At 48.9% G+C, this 19,373-nt stretch overlaps 9 protein-coding genes across 9 annotated transcripts; 5 read left to right on the top strand and 4 right to left on the bottom strand.

The window, feature by feature from the left end:
• Window positions 1-802: 802 nt before the first annotated feature.
• B0J16DRAFT_102488 (uncharacterized protein) lies at window positions 803-1,794 on the top strand. Its single transcript, XM_046121289.1, has 3 exons — window positions 803-1,272; window positions 1,330-1,465; window positions 1,521-1,794. Exons 1-3 carry the CDS (start codon window positions 964-966, stop codon window positions 1,550-1,552), a joined length of 477 nt encoding a protein of 158 aa, XP_045984745.1. The 5' UTR covers window positions 803-963; the 3' UTR covers window positions 1,553-1,794.
• Window positions 1,795-2,036: 242 nt separating this feature from the next.
• On the bottom strand, window positions 2,037-4,179 carry B0J16DRAFT_382702 (uncharacterized protein; the record flags this gene model as incomplete). Its single annotated transcript, XM_046131261.1, has 5 exons — window positions 2,037-2,948; window positions 3,037-3,408; window positions 3,462-3,591; window positions 3,646-3,815; window positions 3,943-4,179. The coding sequence occupies 5 exons, from the start codon at window positions 4,177-4,179 to the stop codon at window positions 2,037-2,039; spliced, it is 1,821 nt and encodes a 606-aa protein (XP_045984744.1).
• A 1,641-nt stretch (window positions 4,180-5,820) lies between these two features.
• Window positions 5,821-6,861, top strand: B0J16DRAFT_354842 (translation protein SH3-like domain-containing protein; the record flags this gene model as incomplete). Its single annotated transcript, XM_046129396.1, has 5 exons — window positions 5,821-5,869; window positions 5,932-6,039; window positions 6,141-6,524; window positions 6,582-6,679; window positions 6,736-6,861. The coding sequence occupies 5 exons, from the start codon at window positions 5,821-5,823 to the stop codon at window positions 6,859-6,861; spliced, it is 765 nt and encodes a 254-aa protein (XP_045984743.1).
• A 347-nt stretch (window positions 6,862-7,208) lies between these two features.
• On the top strand, window positions 7,209-9,081 carry B0J16DRAFT_102406 (Ribokinase-like protein). The gene is made up of 3 exons (XM_046121288.1): window positions 7,209-7,756; window positions 7,891-8,349; window positions 8,411-9,081. The coding sequence occupies exons 1-3, from the start codon at window positions 7,465-7,467 to the stop codon at window positions 8,908-8,910; spliced, it is 1,251 nt and encodes a 416-aa protein (XP_045984742.1). The 5' UTR covers window positions 7,209-7,464; the 3' UTR covers window positions 8,911-9,081.
• A 664-nt stretch (window positions 9,082-9,745) lies between these two features.
• Window positions 9,746-12,838, bottom strand: B0J16DRAFT_318476 (uncharacterized protein; the record flags this gene model as incomplete). Its single annotated transcript, XM_046125454.1, has 4 exons — window positions 9,746-11,388; window positions 11,442-12,418; window positions 12,476-12,589; window positions 12,747-12,838. The coding sequence occupies 4 exons, from the start codon at window positions 12,836-12,838 to the stop codon at window positions 9,746-9,748; spliced, it is 2,826 nt and encodes a 941-aa protein (XP_045984741.1).
• Window positions 12,839-14,257: 1,419 nt separating this feature from the next.
• On the top strand, window positions 14,258-15,739 carry B0J16DRAFT_338141 (uncharacterized protein). The gene is made up of 2 exons (XM_046127421.1): window positions 14,258-15,201; window positions 15,271-15,739. The coding sequence occupies exons 1-2, from the start codon at window positions 14,668-14,670 to the stop codon at window positions 15,715-15,717; spliced, it is 981 nt and encodes a 326-aa protein (XP_045984740.1). The 5' UTR covers window positions 14,258-14,667; the 3' UTR covers window positions 15,718-15,739.
• A 205-nt stretch (window positions 15,740-15,944) lies between these two features.
• Window positions 15,945-16,444, bottom strand: B0J16DRAFT_354840 (G10 protein; the record flags this gene model as incomplete). The annotated part of the gene is made up of 2 exons (XM_046129395.1): window positions 15,945-16,088; window positions 16,142-16,444. 2 exons carry the CDS (start codon window positions 16,442-16,444, stop codon window positions 15,945-15,947), a joined length of 447 nt encoding a protein of 148 aa, XP_045984739.1.
• Window positions 16,445-16,926: 482 nt separating this feature from the next.
• On the top strand, window positions 16,927-17,789 carry B0J16DRAFT_338132 (uncharacterized protein). Its single transcript, XM_046127420.1, has 5 exons — window positions 16,927-17,117; window positions 17,171-17,232; window positions 17,357-17,503; window positions 17,576-17,686; window positions 17,742-17,789. Exons 1-5 carry the CDS (start codon window positions 17,075-17,077, stop codon window positions 17,751-17,753), a joined length of 375 nt encoding a protein of 124 aa, XP_045984738.1. The 5' UTR covers window positions 16,927-17,074; the 3' UTR covers window positions 17,754-17,789.
• Window positions 17,790-18,601, bottom strand: B0J16DRAFT_338130 (DNA-directed RNA polymerase). The gene is made up of 4 exons (XM_046127419.1): window positions 18,337-18,601; window positions 18,184-18,275; window positions 18,060-18,136; window positions 17,790-18,011 (listed from the first exon to the last, which is right to left on the bottom strand). Exons 1-4 carry the CDS (start codon window positions 18,484-18,486, stop codon window positions 17,887-17,889), a joined length of 444 nt encoding a protein of 147 aa, XP_045984737.1. The 5' UTR covers window positions 18,487-18,601; the 3' UTR covers window positions 17,790-17,886.
• Between the last annotated feature and the right edge of the window lie 772 nt (window positions 18,602-19,373).

Below are 19,373 nucleotides of genomic sequence, written 5' to 3'. Positions count from 1 at the left end.
AATCCAATACAGTTTTGTATGTCATACCGCAGTACTTTTCAAGGAGCACGGGGATCTTCTATAGTTTCAATTGGCCAAGCGGCTGTTTGTCTATATAGGTAGTTGGGGGCCTGAATAGGAATAAGGAATGATTCAGCTTCCAGACAACCAATAGTGATGTCGGTCACTCTGTATTTATTCAGCAATAAACTTGTTTTTCGTATCTGCCGTAGAGTCATTCATAGATCCGTATTCACTGTATTGCCTGAGGCTAGTCTGAGTTCTTACATCTATCCTACCAACGTCTGATCCTGTAGGGCTATTTTAAGCTTAATGACCGCCAAGTAGATAAATTTCCGATGCTCGCCTGCAGGAGCTGCAGTAGGTAACTCAAGGCTGGAAAGCTACCTTGTGTAGGGAAATATGGATGTACGTATGAAGCGGTTGATCGTTGGCCTTGATTGAATCTATTTATTGGCAATTCATTTGTCTCAGTAAAGCAACAGTCTAGAAAAGAAGTCTATCGAATGGTCTACAGCTGATATTCTCAGACGACGCCGTGTATGCTTTGAGGCTCAAAGTACTCCATATGCTCAGATTATATGTACAGGAACGGAACACAGTCTGACTTGAATCCTACCATCGCTTGATCTTCAGTGTAGCACATTGCTTTTATGGGAATACTGGTTGATAGATAGCAAAACGAACATGCCTTCCAAGGCTTTAGATGCCAAAATAAAGTAGCCTGGACCTCTATCTGATTCTACATATAGAGACCAAGTTATTTTGTCCCCCCTACTCCCGGCGGCCAGTTACACTTTCTCCACCACCTCCACGCGCTAGTCTACCGCCGTAGCTCGGCCAGGGATGCGACGTCAATCACTATCATCAACTACCAAGATCCAATTCGACAACATTTAAAGACCACCGAACCCCACCAAGTTTTCCCATACAGACGACCAGAAGCGTATTACCACCACAAACATGGAATCAGGGCCAACGGAACTTGCGGCCACCATTCAGGCCGCAAGCATCGAACACAACCCCGACCCTGCACTCGACGCCAACCCATCAACAGCCGCTGAGAGAAGACAACCCGTAACTCTCGAGCACGACCATGGTATCGACGACGACGATGACGAGGAAGATATCCCCTACAGTGTGCTCCGACCCGCTCCCCGACATTCCAACCTCCCCCCTCTACCAGACCTGCGCTTCGAGCAGAGCTACCTTCGAAGCATCTCAAAGGCCGATACTTGGTGGAAGGTGGCGCTCATAACAACAAGAGACCAGGTATATACCTATCAATCGAATGCTCGTGTTACTTAGATTTTCTAACGCGGTCGGCAGATTTTGATGCCCTTGACACAGGGTCTAGTGTACAATTTATTCCTCTGCGGCTGGCAACATTGGAATAGAAATGCTCGACTGCACGGCAACACGTTAGGTGCGCGAGTAAGACGTTGGTGGTGGGGAGTTAACAACTGTAAGATGAACAGTTCCTCCATGGTTCTGGAGGTAAAATGCTAACAACGAGATAGGGAATATACCTACGCATAGCAAGCGGGCTTGAAAAAGGTGACGATAAGGCATGCAGATGGCACATATAGTTTCTCAGAGGACAGGGACGAACATATGCTGACTAGGTATATCCATTCACACTATCACCATATCGTTCGGGTATCAGAAGCATTGGCTGCTCGGAGCATACGAGATGATATATCTAGTCGCCTTATGCTAGCTTAGACTAGCATTTAAGCTACTTTATTTTGGTGCCTGAAGCCTTAGAAGATATTTCTTCTGCTGTACAGCAGCATGTCCATTCCCGAACAACAATGATCCCAGGTGGGTTGTTCTCTGTCGGGCATTGCTGTAGTATGGCCCTAAATAATACGAGTACCAGCAAATCCTCATACCCTCAATGCCTTGTTGTTGATCCCGCAATTCTATCCCGCCATGATGCCGGCCTTTACTATAATAATTCTATGCCATATTATTTCATCTGTTCCTTTAAACTCCAACAAAAATCAAAGCACGATCTGTCACACAATCAGCTCTCACTGGTGGTCTGCGCTAACATCGAGCGGTTGGGGAGCTGGTTGCGCATGCGTCTTTTCTGGGCTCCCTCTAAAAGCCAAAGATGTCGCATGAATAGTTCCCGGCGTCGAATTCTTGCGTTCTGCAAAGTCGGGGTCTGGAATGGGAGATTGTTGGGCTGCAGGTTGAGGTTCTTTACTAGGAGTAGCTGCCGGCGCATCCTCCATCTCAACAACCGTCTCTCCTGAAGGCCGGGATTCTTCAGCCCCCTTGTCGGAGCTTGGCGTTGGCAGTTTGTTCCCAGCCTGTGCAGTGGGCTCCAGGACATTCCGCAGCTTGGGTGGTGTGACTGAAAGCTTCACAACCAGGCTTTGGTTTTGCTCGTCCAGATCATCGTCAGCCATGGCTTCATCCTCGTCAAGCTCATCTTCTCCATCCGATTCCTCAGGAACGTGTTCGTCAACGTCCTCTTCATCGTCTCCAAATTCAGCCTCGCTCTCTTCCTCAGAGTCACCGTCGGCATTGTGCCGAGAAGTCTTCTTGGGTTCAGCCCAACCGCTTGTACCGTGGTTTACGGCGGCCGATCTTCGAGGTCGTCCCGTTGGACCAACAGACGTCTCCTTCTCCACTTCGGAAGTGTCTCCTTGCACGCTACCAGGGGCACTGCTTCCAGTTGTAGGGTTGAGGCGAGTCGGTGCCTTGATCTGTCGGCCGCTGGCGGTGGTGAGCGGACCAGTTTCAACCGGAGTATGGGTCCCGGTGTTGCGAGTAGACCTTCGAGTGGTCGAGTCGGTCGTAAAAACATCTTCGTCGTCTGAATACGTATACTTCATTTTCTTGCCCCGGGTACGGCCTTCATAGAGCGAAAATCCTGGCTCGGGCCGCTTGAACTGTTCCTTACGCATCTGCCGATAATCGCGACGCTTACGTTTCTACAGACTGTGTTAGTATAATGCACGGCAGTTGAGCCTAGGTGAATTCATCCTGATCTCCAGGGCAGAGAACAGGGGGCAAACTGACCTCCTCACCAGCTTCAAAACGAGGAATGGCAGTGTGCATCTTCTGGGCTAGTTTTGTAGCCTTTGGTCCACCATCTTTGACCTCAAGTTTCTCAGCAAGAGCCCTGAGCTCGTCAATTGTGCCTGCCACGCTGTACCATGTTCGATTCGTCCCAGCAGGGTTGCTCTCGCGATAGACACGGAAGGCTGTATCGTCTTGTCCTTCAATAAGAAAGTATCGGCGCTTGTCGCCGTCTGATCCCCATGGTTGTACCGATCGAGGCTGGTTCAAGTCGTCTTCGTGACGGTTCTGCTTGTAGGATTGGTTGATGAGTCCTTTGACGGTGTCGGAAGAGGAAAGACTCCATAGAATAAGGTATCGCAACAGTGTGAGCTGTTAGAATATTAGCATTCCGAATGCGCGTAGATAGAATCGGTTTAACGCACTCGTTGTGTAGGGTTCATTGAGGTGAAAGTTGCGCCGCCAGACAAAGGGCTCTTCTCCTCCCAAGCGGGCGCCCATTGGGTCTTGTGAGAGCTAACAGCATCCTCCAGAGCGCGACCATAATGACCAGGCCTAACGGAATATTCATTAGCATCTTATTCCTTGCTGATCAGGGTTCTGCCGTACTTGACATCTTGTTTGCGATTCAATAGTAACCCCAGCAACGCGCAAAGGAAGTGTTCGGCTCGATCGCCAGGTATGGGTTCAACGACATCGCGCTCGAGTTCTTGGGGGCCAAAGTGGGCTAGTGATTTCGGAAATGCGTCGTTGAAGCGGCTTCTGAACATTACAATGAACTGCAGCTGTTAGCATCTGGCCATGACGTTCAACACGCGATGGAGGCGCGTCGCAAAAGCAGCTCCACGCGCCAAACGGTTTTACATAAACCATTGAAAAGCTCAATCCACAACGGAGAGTACTTACTGCAATGTCAGGGTTATCAGCCAACACATATTCATGGGGTGGTGAGGGTGATCGTTTTCGAGGCGGCGGCGAATCCTCCTTAGGCGGTTGCTCTGTAACCTTGGAGAAGTATTTCTGAATACCCTTTTTGGGCTTGGTAATGGGCTCTTCCGCTGGTTCCTCCAACTCTATATCAGAAGGCGCAGGCGAGAGTGAAGACAAAGAAGAGAGATCGGAAGAATCGTCCTCGGCCGACATTTTGCAGACGATTCAATTCACTGGTGTTTGTTGATGTGAGGTTAAGATGAATGGAGATGAGTGGGGGGAGAAGAAGGAGGAACGACGTAACTTGGGTTCTCACACACAAGCACCCACTAGCCTTACTTTAAGAGCCGCAGGTTAGGCTTGTGAATCCTGATAGGCTAGGCAAATATCAATTACTACGTAGGTATGCATTTCAATGGCCATTGTTAAACAGAGTGAAGTCAAGGCTTTGTTGTATTCGAGACCCGAAGCTCCTTGTGTCTGACCGACGCCCTCACAAGCATCCATAACAGACCTTGCCTAGTCCATCACATACTTGGGTATGAAGCCATACCAGACCCTCCAGAAACCTATCGTTTCCAATAGTCAATAGGTAGCCCGGCCAGTAGCATTTCGTTATGTCGCAACAGTGTGCTTTCCCATACATCCTGCACTTTGGCCAGTCCACGTCGGGGTTGTTCATTCCAGTGCGGTTTTGCGCCAAATGATTCCTTCATTCGTCTTCGCAATGTTCTCAAGTTCGTGAGGGCTTCAACAAGCACTCTGGACAAACTTCGGCGCCCTCAAGGTAAGGCCCTTCACTAACACCGGCTGTGGGTTGGCATATCTGCACAGCTCTTTTTGATCGCCATAGAGTGCTGTGCCATTGAACGATGACAAGGATAGTCTGATCGGGTCACACGCAAAGGCGAAGATGAAGATGAAGATGGTGTTTTTTCACCGCCTTGTGCGGCCTTCAATAGTGCAATTTCCCACCACACCCAATGGTTGTCTCATAAAGCGAAGTGTTTCTTGGTCTGGCCAAGGGTAAGTGTCCCACTAGAAACACATCGTAGAAGTTGTCGCGAAGCTCCAAGTTGTAACACAGAGCGATTCCACTCAGAAATATTCCGCCATGAAACCCCTTGTCACGGATCAACCACTTGGTTAATCTCATTCTCCAAACATCGAGGTAATTTAACCCGCTCAACTTCATTGCAACGCAACACAATATCGCGTGTGTGCGATTCTGCATAGAACGAGATGCACGCAAAATCGACGATAATCTGTTTAAAGAGATGGTAGGAACGGTGGGCAGGGTATCACATTGTTGTTATGATTATTACTCATTTTATCACTGGTCCTAGTGAAGCAAATGAGATATTCATAAAATCAAAAGAAATGCCACATGTTGAAACGTGCTGTCGTGTTGATGGTGATCATTGCTGGCGATGACCTCAGCTTCCATGGCATAGGATGTCAAGGGCAAAAGGTCGGCATTGGCTGAGCGCGCATCGCGCCAAAGTCACAGTGATCGGATAATTTCTGGGGTTGTCCCCGAAGAGACGGGACCGGGAGTCGGTGGTCATTGATTGATTGATTAATCTCCACTACAATACTGTACCCATGGGCCATCAGCAAGCGCCCCACTTGCCCCGTTGAAATGTTTAACAAAAAGGCAAGTGCAACTGAGCCCTAGAGAGATCACGTGGCTTCCTTCATCGATCGAGTTGTTCGCACAAAAAATTTGGCGCCAGCAGCCTGCCTCTCTGAACAAACACCAAGCGGCCCAAGCCAGGTAAATATCCCCCTCCCTTACCTCTTCGCCCACGATCGTCTTTACTAACCTGCAGCTCAACAGAACTCCTATTCACGATGGGTAGAGTCATTCGCAACCAGCGTAAGGGTCGTGGATCCATCTTCAGTCAGTACCGAACGAGCCTTTCCGCGATATCGAAACCATCAAAATACTGACGCCTAGGATAGCGGCCAACACGCGCCTGAACAAGGCTCCTGCTAAGTTCAGAAACCTCGATTATGCCGAGCGCCACGGCTACCTTCGAGGTATCGTCCGCGAGATCGTCCACGATGCTGGCAAGTTCCCCGACTAGGTTCCCGAGAAAATAAACATTCGACGGAAATTTACAAATTGTGTGCACATGGAGGAACGACAACTAACGATGATTGTCATACAGGTCGCGGTGCCCCCCTCGCCAAGGTCGTCTTCCGTCACCCCTACCGATTCAAGCAGGTCACCGAGACTTTCATCGCCAACGAAGGCATGTACACCGGCCAATTCATCTACGCCGGAAAGAAGGCTGCCCTGACTGTCGGCAACGTCCTCCCTCTCGGTGAGATGCCCGAGGGTACCGTCGTCTCCAACGTTGAGGAGAAGATCGGTGACCGTGGTTCTCTCGGCCGAACCTCCGGCAACTACATCACCATTGTCGGCCACAACCCTGATGAGGGCAAGACCCGCATCAAGCTTCCCTCTGGTGCCAAGAAGGTCGTCCACTCCGGTGCTCGAGGAATGATCGGTATCGTCGCTGGCGGTGGCCGAACTGACAAGCCTCTCCTGAGTACGTTCCCCTAGAGTGTCGAGCAGTGAAGGATTGAATTGCTGACCCCCATTACAGAGGCTTCTCGTGCCAAGCACAAGTTCGCTGTCAAGCGTAACAGCTGGCCCAAGACTCGTGGTGTTGCCATGAACCCCGTCGACCATCCCCACGGTGGTGTATGTATTTTCCGATCAAAATTGAAGAAACGCAGAAAAGCTGACACTCGACACAGGGTAACCACCAACATATTGGTAAGGCTTCTACCATCTCCCGATACGCCGTCCAGGGTCAAAAGGCCGGTCTTATCGCCGCCCGCAGAACGGGTCTTCTCCGTGGTACCCAGAAGACAAAGGATTAAAGTGGTGGCTGGGTTCATGGTCTCATTGGGATGGTGTTTACTGGCTTGCTTGCATCTATTGAAGGTACTGCCAAGAGCAGATGGCTGGTAGCTCCGAGGGCAAGTACTATGGCATTTGGCGCAAAAAAAATTCTGAAGGCCGTTTCTCTGTGAAAGATGTGAGCGAAGAAGTGAGATACCTCGAATACCGAAAAAAGGCTTCCACGAGAGAAGCATGCTTGGTTAAATAATGTCCTTGTTAAAACGATTGTGCTGTCCATCTGCTGCCCTATCAAGTCATGAGCTATGTTTATCGATATCCATTGATATACCCTGTGTTTCTAATGTTGAGCCAAATACTGGGTGTTGTCATTAAGTAGTGGTAGACAGGTAAGTTGGCTGAGGTGGTTGTAGGTAGCTATCAGTGAGGTCACCAGATCATGATGAGTTAGGAAAGAAGTAATCAGACATTGATCGTATGATGGCAAATAGACAAACCTCCTGATACCAATTCTAACTCTGATCGAACAAACCCTCTTCATCGAATCGAATGAATCTTTCGTATCAACGACTCACTGACTTGATAAATACAACTGCCCAACAAGTACCCATCTCGACGCGATAATGCTGGCAAGCCCATCCTCCTCTCTCAGACTTCCTTCCCTTCTGCCTACCTATCGCACGTGGGCTCGCAGCTTTGCCAGCGTCACTTCTACTCGGCTGCCGACCAAACAGACCCCACGTCTGAACCCCACCAGAGCGGTCGACCCCTCCATTCGTCTCAAACTCTTCCCCTCCAAAGCTACACCCTTATTCTTATCTACCTCACCATATCGTGTATACCAGACGAGACAATTAAACACAATGTCTTCCGTTAAAGAATTCTCTCTCTTCTGTCTGGAGAACCCCCTCCTCGGTAAGTTTTGAATCTAGGCCTTCAATTGATAGACAGCTCTCAATTAGATCCATTGAGATTCAACCCACTACCCGCTTACACCAGCTTTTGCTCTGTATTGATCAACTGCTGACATATTACTTCGTTCTTTATAGACATCCAGGCCCAGGGTGATCAGGCCCTTCTGGACAAGTATGGCCTCAAGCCTAACGACGCTATCCTTGCTGAGGAGAAGCACATCCCTCTCTATGAAGATCTCCTAAACAACTACGACGCCAAGCTCATCGCTGGTGGTGCTGCCCAGAACAGTGCTCGAGGCGCCCAGTACATTCTTCCTCCCAACAGCGTCGTCTACGTCGGTGGTGCTGGTGACGACAAGTACTCTGCCATTCTTCACGATGCTGTCAAGGCTGCTGGTCTCCGAGTTGAGTACCGTGTTGATCCCAAGGAGAAGACTGGTCGTTGCGGTGCCATCATTACTGGCCACAACCGAAGCTTGTGCACTGATCTTGGTGCTGCCAACCACTACGATCTTGACCACCTGAAGAAGCCCGAGATCTGGAAGCTTGTTGAGAACGCCGAGGTCTACTACGTTGGTGGCTTCCACTTCACTGGTAAGAAGAGCCTACGCCAGCACAGATACCTACAGTATCGTTTTATTCTAACGTGTATTAGTCTGCCCTCCTGCCATCATGGAGCTTGCCAAGCAGGCTGCTGAGAACAACAAGCCCTTCGTTCTCTCGCTCTCTGCTCCTTTCATTCCCCAGTTCTTCAAGGAAGTTGTCGACGCCAGTGCCCCCTACTGGGACTACATCATTGGTAACGAGACCGAGGCTGCCGCCTACGCCGAGTCCCATGACCTTCCCAGCAAGGAGCCCAAGGATGTCGTCAAGCACCTCGCCAACCTCCCCAAGGAGAACAACAAGAGAAAGCGAGTTGCCATCGTCACTCAAGGTACCGACCCTACTCTGGTTGCTATCCAGGGTGAGGACGAGATTAAGGAGTTCCCCGTCCACGCCATTGAAACGGAGAAGATCAACGACACCAACGGCGCCGGCGATGCTTTTGCCGGCGGTCTCTTGGCTGGTATCCTTCAGGGCAAGCCTCTTGAGACCAGCATTGACATGGGTCAATGGCTCGCTCGTTTGAGCATCCAGGAGCTTGGACCTTCGTAAGTTCACCCATAAGCACGATCATATCTCCCATTGTTCTTTCAAGTCATCTTTTCATTTCTCTACCTATCTTGCCTATCAAGAGTATTGCCCCATCGAAAAGGACACCAATCTCAACAATTCAACCATTATGACAACTCTCGGCTAACTCATCTGCAGATACCCCTTCCCCAAGCAAACCTATCAGGCTGCTTAAATTTGTTAACAACTCATCTTGCACATCCTTCTTAAGGGATTGAATGTGGTTCGGCGTTGCTAGGGAAAAGGGAAACGGTTTCAACAACGGCGTTTGCATCCAAGGGAGAGTATTACCCCAACTGAGGGCTCTCAAGCGCACTAAGCAGCATGGTATCCTCCACGATATCAAGTATTTGGCAAGCATATTATCTGAATGAACATAAAATGAATGACTTTTTGCTTGAGAACCCAAGATCTTGCACCCACAAACGGCATCCAAACCAGCACACTTCTTGTATACCTGGAGAGATTAATCCGAGTTGTGTTACGGTGAGCCGAGCCAGCTGTAGGATCCAAATCCGGTGTAGAGACTCGCGCATTAGAAAACATCAGAGCACGATGGTGTGCTTTCTGATCGACCATGCTGCCAATATCTTGAACAGCCACACACAGAACTCCAAAAGGTTGAGCCACAACAAGTAGGGACATGCGCTGCTATGCAGCGCATTGTCAATCTGACAATTGTTCATGCCTGATGTCAATGGCTTATCGGGATAAAATACTCCGAAAGCGGTAACAGTGTGTGACGGACCAAGCAGAATGAGCGTTGCCGGTCGTAAGGACTGGAAGACGAGTTCGTTCGCGTCAACAACTCCGGCTTCTACCTGTTGCCGTAGAATGCAGCCTGCAAGATCGCAGCGTCATAGCTGGATGTAGTCTCGTCCATCTGAAACCGTCGGCCTGATGAGGCTGGCGCCGATTCTTGCGCGCGGTTACGATCATAACGGCTCATATCTGCATAGCCTCCACTCGGCATGCCAAAACTGGCCCCGTTACTGGGAGTGCCCTGGTATAAGCTGCTTGGGTGTGAGAATCCAGATATAGTAGAGGATGTAGGATAACCGTTTGAGACCTGGCTGTGTCCATAGGATTGCGGGTTTGCGTTGTTGGCAAGACGGTTTGAGTTCTGGCTCCATTGGCTCAACGAAGAGGTTCTAGGGGCGCTGGAACTCCCAAAAGTTTGCAGCAAATTGTTACGATGAGCCTCCTCAGCTGCGGAAGCAACTCGAGGACTTGCCATCGTACCGTTGGTCGCCCGAGGAATCGGCATAGAAGGGAGCTGAGGCGAAGAGCTGGTATAAGGATCCTCAAACGTGCTGACGTTTCGCGACATCTCCCGGGCGGCAACGTTAGGGCTAACAGGGGCATCAAAAGCAGCATTGTAGGCTGAAGCAGAAGCGTCACTGCTTCTGTGAGGCGTAGGCGTATGAAGCCACGCCCAGGGCAGAGGTGCAAACTTGCCTGTAGGTAAAGAGCCACTTGGGGCTGGCGAAGCATGAAGCATTTCGAACACTTCGTTTGCTGTCGTACTGTGCATTCCGTAAGAGGACTCACCCGTGGACCGATGATCCGACTGAACCTGCTCGGGAGTAGGCGGCCTAAGGAAAGGCGTGAGCATATTGATAACAGTGTTATCCGCATCATCCGGGGAAAGCTCCTCCTCGGGAAGTTGAGTCTCAGGAGATGCAGCAAAAGACCTCGAAGTTCCGTTGACCGCAGGGCGGTTGTCCACCTGTCGATTTTCAGAGATCTTGCGCTCATGGCTTACCGCCTTGGTCTTGCTCTTGGCCTCTTGTGTAGGGGAATTCACAATGGACATAGGTTGAGGAACCGGTTCATTCTGTGCAGACAGCGGCTTGTATTCAAAGACAAGGCCGTGCTCAGAAACTTGGTACATTAGCGGACACGAGGCATCTTCAGCCAGGAAATAGGCGCATCGAAGAATGTCCAAAATTCTTGCCAGCGTCTCTTGAAAAGGACGAAGTCGGTGCTCTTGGGATGGCAGCCTTGGTTTCAAGACCCCACTCTCTAAATAGTAAGACCGGCATGCCTCAGGTACTTGATCTTCGGCCAGAGGTAGTAGCCCCTGAGTCTCGACATCTTCAGCAAGAAGATAGGGGCATGATGCCAGCGCTTCCTGCGTGTACTTCTCGTTGCATAGTAATGAAAAGACCTTAGAGATAGCCCTCATCATGTCCGGGAGTACAGCACCAAGAGCCTGGCCAGCAGCAAAGATCTCCTGGCGGCGGGCGGCAAGCCACATGCCGTAAACGCGCAGTAAGGGCAGAAGTGACTCGATCACAGGAGACGATTTAGCAGCGGCAGGGTCCTCGGAAGCATGACTCTCTCGCTCAACGATATTGGTGAGCTCGGAACCAAGGGCTGAGCAGAAAGCAAAGATAAATTGTGCATTTATGCGCAAGGTACGATGACAAGTTCGAGATGTTGCTGGTGATTGGGCCTCTGTTTTGCGTTAGAACATTGCGACTAGGCAAGATAGCGCAAAAGGAACTTACCAGTGTACTTCTGGGACGCGACATGATAGCTTGACATGTTAATCAGGGTCATCTTGAATAGAACTTCAGAATAGTCGGGGTTCTTAGAGGCCATTTCAAGTCGGTGCAGAACTTCCCTTTCGAGCTCAGCCATGCCAGTCATGTTCTCATTCCTATAGTATGAAGCATGAAGCTTTGTGAACCATGTGACGAATGCATCGCTCGGTACTCTGCTTTGCTTCTTAGGCGGGCTCTTGTCCGGCTGAAACAGGGTCTTGAACTTGGACTCAAGACTCTGCTTTGCGTTAGGGTGAGGCTCGGCAGTTGCAGTGCTCCGGTAAAAGTAGTAAACGGTATCTAAATCCTTGCCTTCCTCGAGGCTGATGATACCCATCTGGTGGAAAGGGAAACCGGAATAGGGTTTCAAGTCGTGGGCGAGACTATAGTAGGCCAAGGCGATTCTGTAGCCTGACTTCTTCAGTCCCGACTGGACCTGATAGCGTGCCAGGTCGCCAAGGCATATGAGGGTGAAATGACAAGAGTTTATCACCAATGGGTAGATCTGATTTGGAACAGGGCTGATGGCATCACTGGTAGAAGACCCGTCAACCTCAATTCCTTTGGCAATGCGCTTCAGTTCCGGGATGTCATATCGGGCAGAGAGTCGCTGCACATATCCCTTGTAAAACTCCTGAGCGACGTGTAGGAAGCCCAGGTACTTATCGCCAAACTTGCGTTTCTCCACATTGCGCTTGTCGTTTTTCTGCTTTGGAGTGGCTTGTTTGTCCCCCTTAGACTTGTCACCGTTGCGCTTTTCGTTGGCCGTCTTATCGGCCTTTTGCTTGTCCGAGTTTTGCGTCAAGTGTCGGAGGCGGCTCAGGGTTCGTCGGTATTCGTTGTTGATACTAGTATGTACTGTCCACATGGTGTGATCGGTACGTTCGGCGACAGCATACTCAAAGTCGAGGTATATGGTTTGAACACAGGCAAGACGGAATCTGGTTAATAGTTATCAGCTTTCAGGAACACATAATATCGCATTCGATCTTCCTCACTTGTCCAAGTACGAGTCAATTGTCTCGAACTGAGAGATATCGACGCCAGAGTTGCTGTCTTTTGGAAGCTTGTCCATGTGCTTTGTCAAAATCTTTCGTAGTTTGATTGCATTACTACAGAATGTCAGTTTCTTGTTGTTTACTTGCGTGGTTATGCTGGAAGTTTGCAGCGTTTGCGCAAGCCCTCATCAACAAACACATGTTTGGCGGGGTATATTTGCACCAAGCACCAGCACAAGCACCAGCAAGATAACGACAATTCCTAACTTACCGCCATGTTTGTCTGGCCTTAACAGAAAGGTCCGCATGTTCGGGAGTTGCGGCCTGGCCGTTCGTGGTCGTTGTCGCGGTCTCTGACTCCATTGTCGCAAAATCGGGGTGTAAATTGGAGTGCGCGAGAGAACAGTCGTAAACGTGAACGAAGGCGTAGACGTGGAGGGCGGACGCAGTGGCAGAGGTACGGGGCAAGACGAAAGGTGTCGCGGCGCGATTCTAGAGCATCGATGTTGAACTATAATGCTTTTCGCTCATGCTTTCTTTTCGGCTCGATCATGGAGAGGGCATCGATCCATAGCTCATTCGTAGGTCGGGTTGTTGGGTTGAGGGTTGGCACCAAACTCGGCTCGCGAAAATGGAATCGTCGGCCGAGAAGACGAACATTGGCGAAGAGGGAGGGGGAGGGGAGGAAGAAAACAGAATAGAAGTGTACGGAATAAATAGAAAGCAAAGAAAGTTAAAAAGACGCAAATAGAATTTCAGCAAGTATGATGCAGGCCTGTCGTTTACTGATTGCGCCGCAGACCGAGCGTATAAGTCAGTAGCATTTGTATGGAAGAAAGTAAATGTAATGGCGAGTGAGAAAAAAAAGTATTGGATCGCTGCCCGCGCCTAGGTTGAGATTGAGGTTCAGCTCCCCGTCAGTTCAGGCTGGGAACCTGGAGGTCCATACAGTTGGTCTCAGGCTGCCTAACGTCAGGTTGAAGTTCCGGGGCTTCCAAGGCACACAGAAAGGTTTGTCATTCAGTGCTAACCTCCAGTGGGTTTACTTCGGCTGCTGAAAATCACTTGGACCCTGGAAATATCGTGTGCTTGAACGCATCATTATCGGCCACTAGCGAAGAATTTCCACAAACTACTTTTCCTCAATGACTTTATGAGTCCGTCATGCAGCTGCAGGGGTTTGTTAGTCATGGATATGAATGCATAGAGACTTTATGGATCGAGGTTTCTTCTATTGTTGTTGATGTATATATACTCGTTGCAATCCATCTCTTGTAATCCCCTCAGCACTCTATCGTGATTCATTTCAGTAACAACCTAATGAGGCCGGTCAAGATGATATGAACCGTAGTGAGTAGCGCATTCACTGTAAACTTAGATGGATCTTAGGTACTATAGCTTACCTATGTGCTGCCTCTAGGTACCTAGCCATAGGTGGGTAGCACAAAACGCAACCTAGACTAGCCTTCATAAGGCGCCAAAAAATAACAACTGACCTCCATCCATGAACTCTACCTGGGTAATCCACTACCTATTAGAACCTGAAATATTCAACTTTTTATCAAGCACTGTATGGATTACTCCATTTCCAATTAATCCGATAAGCTTCTGTTTAGGTAGGTAGTCAACGGTTCTTTCCTAATCGTAGTCATCGTCATATAACGTCTTAATGAACTTTAGGGTATATAGCTCATCAAGCGAACTAAAAGCTTATATTCTTCTGGATCCAATGTTTCAATGAGGAAAATAATCACCTATAGAACCGAAAAGAATATCTAGATACCTATGTTAGCTCGGGTCAAGGGTAGGTACTAGGTAGGTATCTAACAGTAATAACTACAATAACGTTAGCACAAGAGACAGAATAACTTGATCTCTTCACAACTTTCTGATGAGGTTACTAGATTGTGTATTTCTGTACTCCAACCAAGCTGAGAGGTCAGGACCTGTTCTGAATGGATAATGTTACCTCCTTACTACGTAGTAAGTAAGATGTGCTAGGTCTAGGTTTGTCCAACTCATAAGTTATCCATGTTTCCATATGCCCCTCACCCGGGCCGTCAATCACCTTGTGCTTTAGCGCCTTACAAAAACCCCCACCATTACATTGGCTGAGCTTCCAGCTTCAGGCATCTAGTGAGAGTTCTCAACGATCCATATCAACATCACAGCTTTTCGTCAACAAGCATTTCATGGTCTTCGCTCGCGCCTGGCTTCCTAACGTATACGGTTTCCAACTACAGAACCGAAGTATCGATTCTTTCAGCAATTTGACGACAAAGACATCAGCCGACCGCCCACTACCCTGCACACACCGCTTCGGATCCATCCTGTCAAGCGTTTGCTCTCAAGTAATTCTACCATTCCAATCAAGCTCACAGCAGAGAATGAAGCGCTCACGAGAGATCGAGGAAGAGCTAGATTCCAATCCCGAATACACACAAGCGGAACCGTCCCTAAGACCAGTATATAAGGTCACCCAACTCGACTCCGCCATCGACGACGACGAAGAGGATACAGTAGCCATGAGATGCAACTTGCCTCCCCACAGGGAGCCCCTATCCTTCAGATCATACGATGAATACGAGGTGCACTACAACAAGTCTCATACTAACCGGTGCCTCGAATGCCGCAAGAACTTCCCCAGCGAACATCTCCTCAATGTTCATATCGAGGAATACCATGACCCCCTAGTATCCGTTAAGAGGGAGCAGGGTCAGCATACTGTAAGTTCCATATCTAGCCAGAAACTACCATGGATGAAGATGAAAGACTAGCTGACTGGTATATCGCAGTACTCATGTTTTGTTGAAGGATGTGAACGCAAGTGCATGACACATCAGAAGCGGCGTATGCATCTCATTGATAAGCATATGTACCCCAAGAATTTCTTCTTCGCAGTCACCAAAGACGGCATTGATGGCAGGCGGTCTCTGTTGAATGACGGCAGCCACCATCGCCGTCGGTCGTCAACCAACTCCCAAGCTATCAAGAGCTCTCGGCGACGGGCCAGTCTCAAGGAAGGAGAGAGTACCTCTTCCCAGCAGGAACCCAAGTCACCACAACAACAGTCACCGAGATCGCCCAAGTCACCGACATTGCAGAAGACGGAAGCAAAGAAGGGCAGCAACAAGCCTACAGACACTGAGATGGCAGACCTCACAGGTGCGATGTCATCGCTTTCCTTTGTCCCACCGAGCGTCCGCTTTGGACGAGGAAGAGCTGGCTTTTCCAAGACATAGAATGGGGACGGAGCTCCAAGCTGGATAGGAGTATCAGCACGATGTTATGAAGATATGACGCGGTCAATGAAAGGATTTTCTACCTCATTCTGTCGACATGTGTCGTTTGTTTCCCTGAATCGTAATTGCGTGTTGATGTTTATTATGCGCCAGACGCCATCTCTTCCGTTCCACTTCTGGAATAACTTCCCACCATCGATGGTCCTCAAAATTTGACCGTACCGTATCTAATCAGTTGACGCACAGCCTCTGCATCCGCAGCTGACGCACTCGATGTCTTGATCGCCCTTCATCTCAGATCTCGGCACGCGACAGATGCATGTGCTGTTGAAGTTTGTCTCTTTTGTCTGGATGCAGCGCAAGCAGCAAAGCTAGGCCATGTCAGTGTACGGATGCAAGATGGACAATGACTGGGGGTACACACCTTTTCGTAGCCTTGTTTCTTCCACTTCGCGATCAGCATGGCATCCGCGTACCCGTTCTTTAGCAGCCAGTCGTATAGTTTCTTGCTGATTGCCTCCTTCTCGTAGTATAGCTCGTAGACGTATCGACTGCGCTGGTGCGAGATCTGGAAGATTTCCCATTGTGCTTGGTGCCTAGGTCCTGACGGCGGTGGCTTGTTTTGCGCGTCCTTCATCTTGTTGGAGAAGATGAGCAAGTCATTCTCAATATCCTCGAAGCCATCAGGCGGTGGCTTGCGCTTCGATGAATGTCGGATCGCGGGCATCTCGTGGTTTCCTTGTGTTTTAGGTATTTGATGTTGTCGTGATGGGAATTTTTGATTATAATCAACGATGGTGATGGTTTAATAACGAAGATTCCCGGGTGTGACAGAAAAGTACAGCAGCTATGAGTTGGTTCTTAACGCTTAGAGGACTAAATAACGTGCTCACATCAGCGCCACTTCAGCTGCGTATACGTCCCTATGTTTTCTGCACTGGGTCAGTCTCCTCTTTTTTGCACCCTGTAACTTAAGTGGGGTCATGAGCTCCCGTTTCTTCAGGCTTTAGCTTCATGCAACGAACGTTGATCTTGAAATGGAAACCAGCGATTTTGCTCTCTTACTTCAAAGATAATAGAACTCATCCAAAAAAAAATGCCAAAGTAGTCGATCGATATGCCTAATTTCTCACGAAATTCCTCTTTCCATCCTTTCTCTGCATATCCAAAGGCAACTTGCCTATTTGCTGACGAAAAGGTAACATGTTACTGGGAGACATAAAAGTGGCGGTGCATGAATGTGGCTTCAGTTCACGTGACCGCATCACCGTGGTGCTTTCGTGCATCTCGGCTTCGGGAATCTGGTAAACGTCAGAGCAGAGTGGTTTCTGACGTTTAAGAGCATTGATTGCCCACCATGGCCATTACGCCGACCCAATTTGCTAAGAAGACGGCGCAGTGTGAGTTGGACCTCTTCTAGCTAAAATTTCGGCATTACTGATCCTTTGAATAGCGGCCAATTGGTCTGAGGCCAAGCGTCGAGTGCTGTCCTCCTACCGAGAATGGATTCGAGCTGTATGTTTTACGAACCCCGAGACGACCTCGAACCGACCGAGTCGCCATAATCGTCTCTTGATCTCCGCTACCGAGGGTGGATGATAGCAACGCGCGAGTGGGCAACTGCTAACCCGCAAATCAGGCCCCCGAAGTCCAAACCATGTATAACATGCCCATGCCCGTCTCTGCCATCCGAACTCGTATGCGACAGGAATTCGAGCGACAGCGATTCGTAAACAAGCTTTCCGTTGTTGACGTTCTTCTATTCAAGTCCCACGCCGAATACCAGGTGCGATCCGACCTCACAGCTGGAATGAGCTGATACTACGATGGATGTTTTTTACTAACCCCGCGACTACAGGAGACCATGAACTTTTGGAAGCAGACCAACCATATCATGGCCTACTTCAAGGAGGAGAACTTCCGAGGTGACAAGCGACTACCAAGCAGCTTCATGACTGGCTTCCTCGAGGTGAGCGCTCAACCATCGGAGCCTTTGGTTGGATTACTGCTAACATAGTACATAGGGTCGCAACTAGATTTGAGTAGCAAGGGGCTTGTGTAAATATCTCATTGAAAGAAATTCCTAAAAAGAAAAACGCCTCTAGTTCCATTATGCTCCCTGTGAATGCAACCACTTTTCGAATAGTTCCTGGGTAGCGAGTCTCATATTCATCGATCAATACCCTGCTCACCATTGTAAGCTTCCCTCTTGGCCCAGAACTCATCAGCGACCACGTCGCAAACATCCTGGACGTCGACCAAGCCCTTCTTGAGTGCATCCACTGCAGTTCCGCCTGGAGAAGGTTAGTAAGTCTGGTGACGTGGGTATCGTGCATGCATACTGTAGGTTTGAATTCTGATGTTCATTTTGGGCTCTGAGGGGTGAGGAATAGAGTAGGCACAGAACTCAACATCGGGGCTATACTGTGTTAGTAGGATACCAGTAAGAGGTATGAGAATACAAACTTCTTCATGATGATATATCTCAGAGCGTTTCCGAGAGTGTGACCTTCGTCGATGAACTCGAATGAGGCAGCAGTGTCTGTTGAACCGGGCAGCTGAATAGCATGTCAGTAAATCCATGACAAGCAGTCGTTCTCTTCGGGGTCGATAACTCACGATTCTAACCCTTTGAGGCTCAATCTCCTCTTCCTCTTCCTCATCCTCCTCGGCATCCTCATCGTTTGTCTCAGGCTGCGCAGAGGCTGGGGCATCCTCCATGTTGGTATCCTCAGCCAGAGGCTGCTCCTCCTTAGTTCGTGCAGGCATCTTGAACAGTTTTGAAAATTACGTGAGTAAGTGATGTGTGTTTTTACTCGTTAGTTTTTTTTTGGCTTGCTGGTTTGAATATTCAATTCTGTTGTGACCAAGCAAGATATCTTTTACTGCCAAATTGTTTGATGGAAATTTTTGGATGAGGCTGCTGTGGCGCACAGATTAATTTTTGTGGGGCATTGAACTTTTGAGTAAGATCTGACTTTCTGATTGGCTACTGCGAATTGCAGTCGGTAGCAACCACAACCACTTACAAGAGTATCTCTCTCTGTATCGATATTTGAGAGTTTAGTACAGTCTCCTGCGAAAACTTGACAAATAATCAAGCTTTACATTCACAATAAAGACTCAGATTTGAGCCCAAGTCTATCAATATTAAAGTGAAGTCGTATCGGCCGTGCCATCATTCTGATCATCTGAATACTATCATCTTCCTGGTTCAAGCTCGCACCGTCCTGCCAGTGGGAAACTGGACCATATTTCGATCTGCTTATAATACCACTCTGATACGAGGGCGATCGTTTATGCCCCGCGGGAGTTTCCATAGAGTTGGTAAATTAGGTTTACCCAGCGGTCTTTAGCTGCTCCTGTCGCTGCAACCTCGCGGGGGCTTGGTGATTTTTCCAGTTTCCAACTTGCATGTAGCATCCGAATCCTTGGGGCTGAATGTATCCCCAACACAATTGCGCAATAGCTTCTATGTACGTTATGTCATGTCGATCGCCTCTATATGGTATGTTTCGTATATATAAGACAAGGTTTGGGCGTATACACTAACCTCCTTACCCTATACGAACGATCCGTACAGAGGTGCTTATTGAAAATCTCGGCATACATGAATAGCGGTATGATACTCGTTTCGATACATAGAGGCTTCTCTC

This window comes from Fusarium flagelliforme (genome assembly GCF_020744385.1).
Source record: "Fusarium flagelliforme strain FIESC 12 MPI-CAGE-AA-0113 chromosome Unknown B0J16scaffold_3, whole genome shotgun sequence".
NCBI classification, from domain to species: domain Eukaryota; kingdom Fungi; phylum Ascomycota; class Sordariomycetes; order Hypocreales; family Nectriaceae; genus Fusarium; species Fusarium flagelliforme.
Note: the sequence above shows the minus strand (reverse complement) of the source record. Positions and strands in the feature narration are given on the sequence as shown.

Bases quoted from the DNA above. Each gene is read 5' to 3' on its own strand.
- B0J16DRAFT_102488 (XM_046121289.1), top strand. From the start codon at position 964: ATGGAATCAGGGCCAACGGAACTTGCGGCCACCATTCAGGCCGCAAGC. The intron at 1,273-1,329 runs GTATATACCTAT...CGCGGTCGGCAG, and splicing joins TCATAACAACAAGAGACCAG to ATTTTGATGCCCTTGACACA. The intron at 1,466-1,520 runs GTAAGATGAACA...ACAACGAGATAG, and splicing joins GTGGTGGGGAGTTAACAACT to GGAATATACCTACGCATAGC.
- B0J16DRAFT_102406 (XM_046121288.1), top strand. From the start codon at position 7,465: ATGCTGGCAAGCCCATCCTCCTCTCTCAGACTTCCTTCCCTTCTGCCT. The intron at 7,757-7,890 runs GTAAGTTTTGAA...CGTTCTTTATAG, and splicing joins TCTGGAGAACCCCCTCCTCG to ACATCCAGGCCCAGGGTGAT. The intron at 8,350-8,410 runs GTAAGAAGAGCC...AACGTGTATTAG, and splicing joins TGGTGGCTTCCACTTCACTG to TCTGCCCTCCTGCCATCATG.
- B0J16DRAFT_338141 (XM_046127421.1), top strand. From the start codon at position 14,668: ATGGTCTTCGCTCGCGCCTGGCTTCCTAACGTATACGGTTTCCAACTA. The intron at 15,202-15,270 runs GTAAGTTCCATA...GGTATATCGCAG, and splicing joins GGGAGCAGGGTCAGCATACT to TACTCATGTTTTGTTGAAGG.
- B0J16DRAFT_338132 (XM_046127420.1), top strand. From the start codon at position 17,075: ATGGCCATTACGCCGACCCAATTTGCTAAGAAGACGGCGCAGT. The intron at 17,118-17,170 runs GTGAGTTGGACC...TCCTTTGAATAG, and splicing joins TGCTAAGAAGACGGCGCAGT to CGGCCAATTGGTCTGAGGCC. The intron at 17,504-17,575 runs GTGCGATCCGAC...CCGCGACTACAG, and splicing joins AGTCCCACGCCGAATACCAG to GAGACCATGAACTTTTGGAA.
- B0J16DRAFT_338130 (XM_046127419.1), bottom strand. From the start codon at position 18,486: ATGCCTGCACGAACTAAGGAGGAGCAGCCTCTGGCTGAGGATACCAAC. The intron at 18,137-18,183 runs GTTTGTATTCTC...AACACAGTATAG, and splicing joins AGATATATCATCATGAAGAA to CCCCGATGTTGAGTTCTGTG. The intron at 18,012-18,059 runs GTATGCATGCAC...AACCTTCTCCAG, and splicing joins CATCAGAATTCAAACCTACA to GCGGAACTGCAGTGGATGCA.